At 35.2% G+C, this 13,978-nt stretch overlaps 2 protein-coding genes and 1 long non-coding RNA gene across 9 annotated transcripts in view; 2 read left to right on the forward strand and 1 right to left on the reverse strand.

The window, feature by feature from the left end:
- Nucleotides 1-13,978, reverse strand: part of LOC109408351 (formin-J) — a 568,254-nt gene that overhangs the window by 372,853 nt on the left and 181,423 nt on the right. The window lies entirely within an intron of this gene.
- Nucleotides 7,434-7,937, forward strand: LOC134291953 (uncharacterized). The gene is made up of 3 exons (XR_009999365.1): nucleotides 7,434-7,619; nucleotides 7,678-7,745; nucleotides 7,808-7,937. It is a non-coding gene; the product is annotated as an uncharacterized LOC134291953 (long non-coding RNA).
- On the forward strand, nucleotides 8,112-8,627 carry LOC134291201 (osteocalcin 2-like; the record flags this gene model as incomplete). The annotated part of the gene is made up of 1 exon (XM_062858675.1): nucleotides 8,112-8,627. A coding segment is annotated over one exon (516 nt), but the record flags the coding sequence as incomplete, so codon positions are not given.

The raw sequence follows: 13,978 nt of genomic DNA on the forward strand, positions 1-13,978 counted from the left end.
CAGACATCTAAATCCTTTTTCAACCTGCTGTTGAATGCTGTGATTGACTACAACAGCGGGCATTTGAATTGGTTTAGGTTATTTGTAGTAAATAGTAACTGTTTAATTGTTTTGAATACTGTAAAAACCAATGGATTTGGATTATGAATTCAATTTACGGTAACTTTTGATACCGTAGATAAAATGTTCTCAAATTTTCAGTAAGAATACTCGAACACCATACGTTTCGAATGCTGAATTCCAAATTTCTGAGGGACAGGTTGATGGCCACGATCGTGAAACAATCACGATGGAATAGTTCAAAGAAAATTAAGTGAAAACCGCCCAAAAATTTCAAATCGCTCAAACTATCAATTCCCTCGAAGAAACATTTCCAAAATTTCAGAGATGATACCTGGATATTATATTCGAGGGATATGGGTGGGTATCGCTTGGATGGGTATTTTATTTTGTTAATAACGGTTTTAGACACACCGTGACTGTTTATGAAAATATACTAACTTTCGTTAACATTCGGAGAAGAAGACAGAGACGCCGGCTTCAAAATAATGTTCATATAAAACGACATGCCTATCAAATTTGTTCATATATCGCTCAGTGACGATTCCTCACCTTTGTTCAGTAGGAGCTCGCTTTGATATATTCCCTCAAAAGGGATTATATTTGCATAATACGCCAACACCCCTTGTACTCAGTACAAACTACCACAAGATCACGAGAATGGCCAAGTAAGTTATAAAAGCTATTACTCTGTTGGAGTTCGACGCCATAACGAAACGCACCCCTGCAGTTTGGTTATTGGATATCGCTGCTGCCAATAAGATAATAATTCTTGGAATTCTACACAATTGATGTCTGATTCAATATAATCCATATAAATCATCGCTTGCTGCTCCCATGGATGACTCTCGAGTTCTCAACTCAGCTTCTGAAGTTAATTTGTTTCAACAGCTTAGTGGCCAATACTGACTATTGTCGTTGGCTCGAGCACACCCACGTGAGTACCTATGAACTTCTTTCTATAATCTAGTTGGCGTAATTTCAGCTCAACGTTCTATAACTGTTTCCACAGTTATTAACTGAGAGCTTTCTCTACCAGTAACTATTTTGCATGTGAATATCGTATGGTAGGCACTTCCTTTCCAAAGTTAAGAAAAAAATAATTGCGAAACGATCCTGGACCGAATCCGTCATCCTCAGTGTAGTCTAGCTGAAAATCCTTGCGTTTACCGCATCGGCTACATATATGGTTTTCTATCAACTTCACTACACTATGTTTTAGTTATTAGGAAATGAACACACCTTATAGGATGCACGTCAACTAACTCACTTTATCTGAAACACCATAACCATTATTACTTCACGTAATTGTTATGTTCATTACATCACCGTGACTGTGTGTGGACAGATGCAAACAAGCTCTTTCCCGTTACTAAATAGGCATGTAAATCACCCGGAATGAGCTAATTGGACCCGATTGATCTACTGCAGCCAACACTCCTCTCGACGAACGACGAACCTCTGCCCAGCATGACTTGACCACACAAACCGACCGCACACCAACACCGGAGTCAAATGTCACAAACCGGAATCCGAAGTGACTGTCAAGGCTCCTCGGGCTCAATTACCCACTAGGCATCGCGGCAGCCAGTGGTGGCGGCGACAATGTATGCAATAATTGCTGCCGCCTCGCACTAGGAATCACAAGGTATGCCAAGGCACACCACTTGGGCACGCGTGCTGCGGCCGGCTTACTCACGGGGAGAGGCGAGGGAGTTTGATTCTTGAAAATAAAAACACATACCCGCCACCCTCCGTTATAATTGTTGCTCATTTATCAGCTGTACCCCCACATTTTGTTGGGCTTTAAAAGGGACAAAACGTCATGTTCATTTAGCATCGTCGTCGTTGCAACTACAAGCCGCCCACCAAAGTCAATGCTTCGCGTTGGTAAAGTATCGCCCTCAATTGCTATAGCTCTACATTAGCGGCCAATGAATTGCATGGCAGTCGACTGATCGCTCTTTACTCTTCCTCGTGTCTCAATAATGTACTTGAAAAGTTGTTTGTCTAAGCAAACTTCGCGGTTAATGTCAGAACAATTAACTGGAGTGGAGGTGTGTGAAGAGTGAGTGCGAAATAGGGATTAGCAACTTATACACCGAGGGTTGTAAGATGCTTTTATATTCTCTGTCTTCTTTGTCTTTTCCGTCTTCTCTGTCTTGTCTGTCTTGCCTGTCTTGTCTGTCTTGTCTGTCTTCTCTGTCTTCTCTGTCTTCTCTGTCTTCTCTGTCTTCTCTGTCTTCTCTGTCTTCTCTGTCTTCTCTGTCTTCTCTGTCTTCTCTGTCTTCTCTGTCTTCTCTGTCTTCTCTGCCTTCTCTGCCTTCTCTGCCTTCTCTGCCTTCTCTGCCTTCTCTTTCTTCTCTGTCTTCTCTGTCTTCTCTGTCTTCTCTGTCTTCTCTGTCTTCTCTGTCTTCTCTGTCTTGCCTGTCTTGTCTGTCTTGTCTGTCTTCTCTGTCTTCTCTGTCTTCTCTGTCTTCTCTGTCTTCTCTGTCTTCTCTGTCTTCTCTGTCTTCTCTGTCTTCTCTGTCTTCTCTGTCTTCTCTGTCTTCTCTGTCTTCTCTGTCTTCTTTTTCTTCTCTGTCTTCTCTGTCTCCCTGTCTTCTCTGTCTTCTCTGTCTTCTCTGTCTTCTCTGTCTTCTCTGTCTTTTCTGTCCTGTCTTCTATGTCTTCTCTTTCTTCTCTGTCCTGCCTTCTCTGTCTTCTCTTTCCTCTCTGTATGTTCTTCAATAGATTTTAAAAACCATAACAACATACTGTTCTTAGCGTGATCCAGTTCTACGAAATGTTAAAGAAGCCTTGCTCAAAGCACAGCTCGACAATCAACTCACAATCCATGTTTCCACACCTTCCGAGAAGATCTCTTGTCCGATACTGCTTCACTGCCAGGTGTGATCCAAAACCGGCATACATTCTACATACACTTGATGATTTCCTTGTTCCTCTCTCGCGCTCTCGCCACCTGTTCATGTCACATTCGAAGTGTGACCATACCATAAATTAAGACAACTTCACCGTGTGTGTGATTGAAGCTACAAGCTCCGACACTACCGGTTGTTGCTGTCATCTCTCCTTCCCATCAATTCCGAAGAATTGTGCAAACAATGAGGAAACTTGTTTCGCTCCTCTCACCACAATTCATTCCATTCCGGCGCGCAAGTGAATTGGATGACACGAGCCGAGCAGCAACAGATCTTCTTCAGCAAGGCTTTATGATCGCATCGATGCAAATAACAGAGGCTGGTTAAAGCTTGCTGCACCCTTGCAGCAAGGTCCGGCACATACCGCACTGGCTCACATGGGCTGTTAGGATGGGGACCGATAGCCATATGGCACTGCGGTGGTATTTAATTAGTTGACCGTCAACTTTCCTCCACCGGTTTGACATTTGCAACGGTCGCCATTCGATCCTAGTCGTGATTAATGCATCGGATTGTTTGATTGTAGGGTTAAAGCATGGATAGTTGAGGTTTAAATAACCTGAAAACCAAGCTTTCGAAAGCATATAGTTGATAGCCCTTTGTCATTAAAGTTCCAAATATTTATAATTTTCTATCCTTTTTTTATTTTTCTCTTATAGTTTTACTCTAAGACCTCAACTGTTCTTGTATTAAACTCATTCCTTTTACAGGTATAAAACTGTTGAGACTTTTAAATATTCAATTATTCAATTTCAAAATTTTCAAACATTTTACTTTTTCTTATTTTTTTTTTTTTATTTTTACATAAAAAAATAAAATTTAGAAATTTTAAAAATACGAAAGTCTTTTTTTAATTTTAAACATATTTTATGAATTCCTATTTAAGAATATTAAAATAAAGGATTTTAAATTTTTCAATATCAATATATCAATATATAAAAAATTTCAAAAAATATAAATTTGCTCTATAATTTTTCAATGATTTAATTTTTTTATTTTTTCACACTTTTCACTTATTGCCTATTTTTTTCAAATATTCTGTAGTTACAGCAACTTCCAAAGATACGTACACTTGCCCTAAAACTTCAGAGGGAATCAAAAAGATTTTACGAATGCAAGTTCACGATTGAATTCAACGAACATCCATCGAATAAAAGCAAAATACTCATTTATACAAAAAAATCTGCTCAAACCTCTTCGAGGTGGTCATCCAAGCAACCCCTGGGGGCAGCCACAATAAGCGATAATTTGCGCCGATAAGGTCAAGTAGCGTGTCTTCCTCCACGGCAGCCGTGGCGGTTCAATCAAAACCATCAATAAGTCAGATGCCGCGCGATTCGGTTTGGATAAACAGTATCCAATTAAGTGGCGACGAGGGATGGTGATGAAATTAAAAAGAGAAAAAAATGCCGAACTCTATGGTCCATCAGTTGGAGTTGGTTGGGTTCACATCAGTACCAGTAGCTGCTGAGCTGTGCCACGGTGGGTGGAATATCTGCAAAAAAGAGGAGAGAAAGACCAAAAGACATCGAATTAGTGGCCTGTGCCAAAGAAGAAAACATGATAAATCCATTAATGGTTATGGGGGTTTTGAGGATCAACTAATTGCAGTCTCTGCGCATCAAAGCAAGGCATCGTTCACTACAGCGGTAAAGCGCAGTGTGACGGACAATGTGAACAGGTTGCAGGTTACTCATACTTGATGAGCTTATTGTCAGATGACTTGTGAACAGGTGGTTAGGACAAAATATACAAGGAAATTTATGTTCGGTTTTAATGGTTCCTTTCCTAAGGAAGATGACGTGAATGCATTGAACATTTCTATTTGGTGGCATTATTATTGCAAAGTACTATGTAATTTGGATCTTCTAAATGTTATGATTCAATTTACAAAATTTTCTAAATTTTCTAAGTTTTTTTTATTCTTTTGAACCATATTTCCATTCTTAATTTTCTAAATTTTCTAAATTTTCTAAATTTTCTAAATTTTCTAAATTTTCTAAATTTTCTAAATTTTCTAAATTTTCTAAATTTTCTAAATTTTCTAAATTTTCTAAATTTTCTAAATTTTCTAAATTTTCTAAATTTTCTAAATTTTCTAAATTTTCTAAATTTTCTAAATTTTCTAAATTTTCTAAATTTTCTAAATTTTCTAAATTTTCTAAATTTTCTAAATTTTCTAAATTTTCTAAATTTTCTAAATTTTCTAAACTTTCTAAATTTTCTAAATTTTCTAAATTTTCTAAATTTTCTAAATTTTCTAAATTTTCTAAATTTTCTAAATTTTCTAAATTTTCTAAATTTTCTAAATTTTCTAAATTTTCTAAATTTTCTAAATTTTCTAAATTTTCTAAATTTTCTAAATTTTCTAAATTTTCTAAATTTTCTAAATTTTCTAAATTTTCTAAATTTTCTAAATTTTCTAAATTTTCTAAATTTTCTAAATTTTCTAAATTTTCTAAATTTTCTAAATTTTCTAAATTTTCTAAATTTTCTAAATTTTCTAAATTTTCTAAATTTTCTAAATTTTCTAAATTTTCTAAATTTTCTAAATTTTCTAAATTTTCTAAATTTTCTAAATTTTCTAAATTTTCTAAATTTTCTAAATTTTCTAAATTTTCTAAATTTTCTAAATTTTCTAAATTTTCTAAATTTTCTAAATTTTCTAAATTTTCTAAATTTTCTAAATTTTCTAAATTTTCTAAATTTTCTAAATTTTCTAAATTTTCTAAATTTTCTAAATTTTCTAAATTTTCTAAATTTTCTAAATTTTCTAAATTTTCTAAATTTTCTAAATTTTCTAAATTTTCTAAATTTTCTAAATTTTCTAAATTTTCTAAATTTTCTAAATTTTCTAAATTTTCTAAATTTTCTAAATTTTCTAAATTTTCTAAATTTTCTAAATTTTCTAAATTTTCTAAATTTTCTAAATTTTCTAAATTTTCTAAATTTTCTAAATTTTCTAAATTTTCTAAATTTTCTAAATTTTCTAAATTTTCTAAATTTTCTAAATTTTCTAAATTTTCTAAATTTTCTAAATTTTCTAAATTTTCTAAATTTTCTAAATTTTCTAAATTTTCTAAATTTTCTAAATTTTCTAAATTTTCTAAATTTTCTAAATTTTCTAAATTTTCTAAATTTTCTAAATTTTCTAAATTTTCTAAATTTTCTAAATTTTCTAAATTTTCTAAATTTTCTAAATTTTCTAAATTTTCTAAATTTTCTAAATTTTCTAAATTTTCTAAATTTTCTAAATTTTCTAAATTTTCTAAATTTTCTAAATTTTCTAAATTTTCTAAATTTTCTAAATTTTCTAAATTTTCTAAATTTTCTAAATTTTCTAAATTTTCTAAATTTTCTAAATTTTCTAAATTTTCTAAATTTTCTAAATTTTCTAAATTTTCTAAATTTTCTAAATTTTCTAAATTTTCTAAATTTTCTAAATTTTCTAAATTTTCTAAATTTTCTAAATTTTCTAAATTTTCTAAATTTTCTAAATTTTCTAAATTTTCTAAATTTTCTAAATTTTCTAAATTTTCTAAATTTTCTAAATTTTCTGAATTTTCTAAATTTTCTAAATTTTCTAAATTTTCTAAATTTTCTAAATTTTCTAAATTTTCTAAATTTTCTAAATTTTCTAAATTTTCTAAATTTTCTAAATTTTCTAAATTTTCTAAATTTTCTAAATTTTCTAAATTTTCTAAATTTTCTAAATTTTCTAAATTTTCTAAATTTTCTAAATTTTCTAAATTTTCTAAATTTTCTAAATTTTCTAAATTTTCTAAATTTTCTAAATTTTCTAAATTTTCTAAATTTTCTAAATTTTCTAAATTTTCTAAATTTTCTAAATTTTCTAAATTTTCTAAATTTTCAAAATTTTCTAAATTTTCTAAATTTTCTAATTTTCTAAATTTTCTAAATTTTCTAAATTTTCTAAATTTTCTAAATTTTCTAAATTTTCTAAATTTTCTAAATTTTCTAAATTTTCTAAATTTTCTAAATTTTCTAAATTTTCTAAATTTTCTAAATTTTCTAAATTTTCTAAATTTTCTAAATTTTCTAAATTTTCTAAATTTTCTAAATTTTCTAAATTTTCTAAATTTTCTAAATTTTCTAAATTTTCTAAATTTTCTAAATTTTCTAAATTTTCTAAATTTTCTAAATTTTCTAAATTTTCTAAATTTTCTAAATTTTCTAAATTTTATAAATTTTCTAAATTTTCCAAATTTTCTAAATTTTCTAAATCTTTTAAATTTTCTATATTTTCTAAATCTTTTAAATTTTCTATGTTTTCTAAATTTTTAAATTTTCCTAATTTTCCTAAATCTTCTGTGTTGCCAACGCTGGCAGCACTGGGAATTTGAACGGTGAACCGTTCTGCGATACCCCCCGATCTTATCCTACGCGCAGCGAATGACATCGACCTTGCGTAGTCTACTTGCGTAACGATTGTCAGGGGGCAGCATAGGATGTCAAAATGATAGAATGGCAAAACTATAGAGAAATCTGGAAGTCATTGTCGTAAGAATCTCTGAAAAAGTGAATTTCTAAATTAGGCAAAAATTATTTCTTGAAGTATTATTCCACGTTTGAAGCAGAAGTCGGTTTTGCTTTTCACACCGATTTGAGTTCCTGGCAGTAAGTTTGAAATGAATTAGATTTGATTAAGATTGTAAACAACATCAAATTGGTTTAGGTATATATCCGCATCTGAATTGTAACCTCCAAGTCGGGCGAAGGCTGAGTTGGCACTTTCAGAAGTTTGTAAGTTGACGCAATTATATTACTAAATAGCAAATGACTGTATTCCCTTCTATGATTACTAGGCTAACACTCGCCAATAACGCCAACGGTACAGATCTAGGTTGTTCAATTTAGTTCAGGGTGAAAAGAAGGGCGACCAAATTGTAAGTACAATGAGTTGGTATCTAAACCTTTATTAATAAAGCTCCATTTAGCTTTAAGATATACGGCACATCCAAACCAAGTGCGTTTTCTATAAAGAGGTCCGAATTCGAAAACCAACATTCTGAATCTTCTGAATCTTCTGAATCTTCTGAATCTTCTGAATCTTCTGAATCTTCTGTATCTTCTGAATCTTCTGAATCTTCTGAATTTTCTGAATCTTCTGAATCTTCTGAATCTTCTGAATCTTCTGAATCTTCTGAATCTTCTGAATCTTCTGAATCTTCTGAATCTTCTGAATCTTCTGAATCTTCTGAATCTTCTGAATCTTCTGAATCTTCTGAATCTTCTGAATCTTCTGAATCTTCTGAATCTTCTGAATCTTCTGAATCTTCTGAATCTTCTGAATCTTCTGAATCTTCTGAATCTTCTGAATCTTCTGAATCTTCTGAATCTTCTGAATCTTCTGAATCTTCTGAATCTTCTGAATCTTCTGAATCTTCTGAATCTTCTGAATCTTCTGAATCTTCTGAATCTTCTGAATCTTCTGAATCTTCTGAATCTTCTGAATCTTCTGAATCTTCTGAATCTTCTGAATCTTCTGAATCTTCTGAATCTTCTGAATCTTCTGAATCTTCTGAATCTTCTGAATCTTCTGAATCTTCTGAATCTTCTGAATCTTCTGAATCTTCTGAATCTTCTGAATCTTCTGAATCTTCTGAATCTTCTGAATCTTCTGAATCTTCTGAATCTTCTGAATCTTCTGAATCTTCCGAATCTTCTGAATCTTCTGAATCTTCTGAATCTTCTGAATCTTCTGAATCTTCTGAATCTTCTGAATTTTCTGAATCTTCTGAATCTTCTGAATCTTCTGAATCTTCTGAATCTTCTGAATCTTCTGAATCTTCTGAATCTTCTGAATCTTCTGAATCTTTTGAATCTTCTGAATCTTCTGAATCTTCTGAATCTTCTGAATCTTCTGAATCTTCTGAATCTTCTGAATCTTCTGAATCTTCTGAATCTTCTAAGGGGCCGTTCATAAATCACGTAGAATTTTTGGGGGGAGGGGGGGGTCTGGCCAAAGTCTACGCTCCATACAAATTTCAAAAATTTTGTATGGACGAAAGTCTACGAGGGGGGGGGGTTTGAGATTGCCAAATTTTGGTCTACGTGGTTTATGAACAGCCCCTAAGTCTTCTGAATCTTCTGAATCTTCTGAATATTCTGAAACTTCTTAATTTTCTGAATTTTCTGAATCTTGTGAATCTTGTGAATCTTGTGAATCTTTTGAATATTCTGAATTTTATGAATGTTTTGAAATTTCTAGATCTGCTGAAGTTTCCAAATTATCCAAATTTTTGAAATCTTCATCCTCAACAGCTGCCCCATCTCTGTGATGAATTGATTTATAGAGTGTAGTTTGTATCCATCTCTGAAGTCATCATTCTCCTGAAAACCCGCGTAATCGAGTGACGAACGCTCATCTCCTGAACAACAAATTGCCGAAGAATCATCAATCAAAGAAGATGCTGAAGGTGACAGACCAAGCTATGGCTAGCTAGTGCATATCGCATCGAACACAACGGACAAAAAAAATCCACCGCATATTTAACTATACAACATTCGCATTGCTTAGAAAGATGTTAACAACACACAAGAGAGACTCCGCGAAGCTATTTGTTGCTGCGGCAAAAGCTCAAGGTCCAGCAGCAGCCGGTGTGGTCACCGCTCCTCCGGCATCCTGCCGTCGTAGATCAACGCACCGCCGTCGCGTCGCGTCCGTCGCCTCCAGGCGTCCGATGACCGTGCGAGTTTGTTATTTATTGTGACTTTCTGCACTGTCATCAAACAAACGCCATGCCATCGCCGGGCGGCTAGCGCCTTACATTGCATTGGATCGGGGGTAGACAAAAAAATCCATTGAGGATTCTCCAGAGAGATGTGTACGCGCGAAACGCGCGAGGTTAGCTACACAACATCAAGGTGCGGGGTGCATTTGGTCTCAGTATGGTTGAATGCATGAATAGGATGAGTTTTGTGTGCGAATATTTAGATATTCAAAGGTGATTGAAGCGGTTGGGTAATGATGAATTTAAAATCATGACTAATTTTTGCATTCAATGAAGAGGTGCTTGCAGATGGCAACGAATCAAAACTTCATGGGAAGATGAGAATGTATGAAGCAGGTGATATTTTGCAATCTAGGCGATGTCAGTTTTTAAAAATAAGTTGAAGAATAATTAAACAATATAATTGAATAATATAATTCGTACTGGCGAAAAAACCAAAACAACATTAGCCTCCTAAAGTTTCTCTGTCTTCTCTGTCTTCTCTGTCTTCTCTGTCTTCTCTGTCTTCTCTGTCTTCTCTGTCTTCTCTGTCTTCTCTGTCTTCTCTGTCTTCTCTGTCTTCTCTGTCTTCTCTGTCTTCTCTGTCTTCTCTGTCTTCTCTGTCTTCTCTGTCTTCTCTGTCTTCTCTGTCTTCTCTGTCTTCTCTGTCTTCTCTGTCTTCTCTGTCTTCTCTGTCTTCTCTGTCTTCTCTGTCTTCTCTGTCTTCTCTGTCTTCTCTGTCTTCTCTGTCTTCTCTGTCTTCTCTGTCTTCTCTGTCTTCTCTGTCTTCTCTGTCTTCTCTGTCTTCTCTGTCTTCTCTGTCTTCTCTGTCTTCTCTGTCTTCTCTGTCTTCTCTGTCTTCTCTGTCTTCTCTGTCTTATCTGTCTTCTCTGTCTTCTCTGTCTTCTCTGTCTTCTCTGTCTTCTCTGTCTTCTCTGTCTTCTCTGTCTTCTCTGTCTTCTCTGTCTTCTCTGTCTTCTCTGTCTTCTCTGTCTTCTCTGTCTTCTCTGTCTTCTCTGTCTTCTCTGTCTTCTCTGTCTTCTCTGTCTTCTCTGTCTTCTCTGTCTTCTCTGTCTTCTCTGTCTTCTCTGTCTTCTCTGTCTTCTCTGTCTTCTCTGTCTTCTCTGTCTTCTCTGTCTTCTCTGTCTTCTCTGTCTTCTCTGTCTTCTCTGTCTTCTCTGTCTTCTCTGTCTTCTCTGTCTTCTCTGTCTTCTCTGTCTTCTCTGTCTTCTCTGTCTTCTCTGTCTTCTCTGTCTTCTCTGTCTTCTCTGTCTTCTCTGTCTTCTCTGTCTTCTCTGTCTTCTCTGTCTTCTCTGTCTTCTCTGTCTTCTCTGTCTTCTCTGTCTTCTCTGTCTTCTCTGTCTTCTCTGTCTTCTCTGTCTTCTCTGTCTTCTCTGTCTTCTCTGTCTTCTCTGTCTTCTCTGTCTTCTCTGTCTTCTCTGTCTTCTCTGTCTTCTCTGTCTTCTCTGTCTTCTCTGTCTTCTCTGTCTTCTCTGTCTTCTCTGTCTTCTCTGTCTTCTCTGTCATCTCTGTCTTCTCTGTCTTCTCTGTCTTCTCTGTCTTCTCTGTCTTCTCTGTCTTCTCTGTCTTCTCTGTCTTCTCTGTCTTCTCTGTCTTCTCTGTCTTCTCTGTCTTCTCTGTCTTCTCTGTCTTCTCTGTCTTCTCTGTCTTCTCTGTCTTCTCTGTCTTCTCTGTCTTCTTTGTCTTCTCTGTCTTCTCTATCTTCTCTGTTTTCTCTGTTTTCTTTGTCTCCTATGTCTTCACCAACAACAACCAGCGAATAACATTTCTTATAACGTTAAATATTTTATATGCGTTCACATTACCGCATAAGAGATTGGCAGTAATTGTAATTTCAAAATAGGTTCATTTAATTAGAATGCCCCAATTTTTAACAAACACGGTGACATTGAAATGTAGAAACAAAATAAAATAGAAAATTTTCTGTTATCACATCGTGTACAGCGTTTACGGATGGTGTTGAAACGACTGAAACACAATCTGGCACAAAAACAAATACTACGCCAAAAGATAAGACAAAATGCTTTTGCTCCGTTATCAGCAATGTAAACAAACTGTTTGCGCAAAGTAATGTGTAGAATGAAACATGAAAATCCCCACACCGTCAGTATGAACCACACACATTAGAGTAGTTAATCAGCTGGTTGAGGTTGACGACGACGTAGTGAATTTGCGTCTCCGTGCACAAAATTCCACTCAGTATGAATCAAGCAACCGTCTCTTCCAAAGCGGGAGTGCCGTCGTCATCGTCATCGTCTACCTAGGCTACTCTACTCGTGGTTTGTCAGATGTAATCAATTATCGGTCACCTTTCATTTGGTTTTGTTTTGGCGTTCCAACCCGGCTGCGATCAAGTCAACCCGCGCTGCCGCTCCCCAATAAGGAAGTGAGGGAATGGTGTAAGAAACCTCCTTGGCTGGTTACCTGTCTGCTCGAGAGACTGACTGCCGAAAGCACCGCCCTCCGGAACGCCGCCACCTCAACGTTGCTGCTGTTCATTGATCGCAAAACGGTCGATCTGCGCCGGTACGGTCGATCGATCGATCGACCGACGACGACGGGGCCGCGTAATTCAATTATTCACCCATATTCGGTAAACTAATGACCCGCTATCGACGGCGACGCCGATTTCGACGAATTTGGCTGCAGCCCGGTGCGGTGGTGGCTGCAGTAGCGTTGTTGGATCAGAGCGATAGCTGCACGTCACATATCGGTGGTCCCCGTGCCGCACGGTAGGACGACAGTCGCGTTGACGAAAACGGACGCTAATAAGCAACCAAGCTGCTTGTGTTTATTGAGGGGTTACGGAGCAACGGATATACATACTTAAGATTGCCAAGCATGGGTGAAGTGATCAAATCTTGCTGTTACTGCTGTTGCACCTGTTACCAGTCCGGGCTATGCTGTGCCAGGTAAGTAGAATTCGAAAATAAATCTTATACAACTGTCCCCAAGTCAAAGTTCCTCAGAATCGGGTTGAAATTATAACATTCAATACAAAACTTGTGATACATTAGAGCTGCAGCTGCAAACCGAGTATGGACTTATCCAGCAGTGAACAGAATTCACTCAGTTCATGAATTTTGGCACTATGGACTTATCCACCGATGAATCAAATTCATCGCGGTCCGAGAATTTTGACACTAGAGCGGGGTCTGTTCCAATTCTGATTATTGGTATTTTGGTGATTATCACAAAATAAGTCAAATTTTAAGAAAAAAAATACTGAAAAATTCAAAATAAGCCCTACACTGAAAAAAATCATTTCTAAAAATTCAAAGTTGATTTAAAAAATACACCATTTTTGATTTTGATGAAATTTTGTCTCAAGACAGGTAATTATGTTCCCTACCAACCGTCCATACATCACAAGATGGGCACTTTTAAGGAAAAAAAACTTTTTCTAACAAAAACTTTTTCATGTCCAAATTATTATTTTTTCAGTGTCTTTTTTTAAAAACAAACTAAACCAGTGAAGGTTATCTAGTACTCTCAAAATGCAATGAAACTTATTGTGTCATATGCAATGCACCCATATTCACGCAGCAGCACTCTAGAAGTACAAAACAATATACAATTAGAACACGCATTTCATACGTGTTGCTGTCATTTCTACCCAAACGTTTCTACCCCATTTTCTTACCTAATATTAGGTAAGGCTATTTATTAGATTCGAACTACCTAATCGAAAAAAAAACAAATCAAGAGTTGTACCTAAAGCAAATATGAGCAAAACAAGAAAATGAATCGGTATCATTCAACGTGTTACTTCTCTTTGGTTATTAAAGGCAGTTCTGAAAAGTAATGGATCAATCGTATTAGTCAAAATTCAACAAATTCAAGTGCAGTGCAAAAATAAACAATCCAAAGTGCAACCGTCATAATCTACGGGGCATGTCATTAAGATTGATAGATAAAATTTATTCCATGGGATATACACATGAAATCGACGAATCGATGAGTATTTGTGAGTCATGTCGTGGATTGATAAGTCACAACAGAAGCCCGAATACGAAAAACGCCGATCGGATGGAAACGACGAAACTATGCAACCATCATTTAGTGGGCAGCAACATCATGATGTTCCAAAGCCAGAACCGTCAACGAGTGGTCAACAAATCGAACATGAGCTGGGTAAGTAAGCCTTCAACGTGTTAGCTTCTTTTATATAACTCATTTTGCAGCTCGTTGCAAAACTACATTTTTCAGTATTCTTCGTATTAATCCAACCCGGCAAGCCAA

Source organism: Aedes albopictus, chromosome 3 (assembly GCF_035046485.1).
Source record: "Aedes albopictus strain Foshan chromosome 3, AalbF5, whole genome shotgun sequence".
In the NCBI taxonomy this organism is placed as follows: domain Eukaryota; kingdom Metazoa; phylum Arthropoda; class Insecta; order Diptera; family Culicidae; genus Aedes; species Aedes albopictus.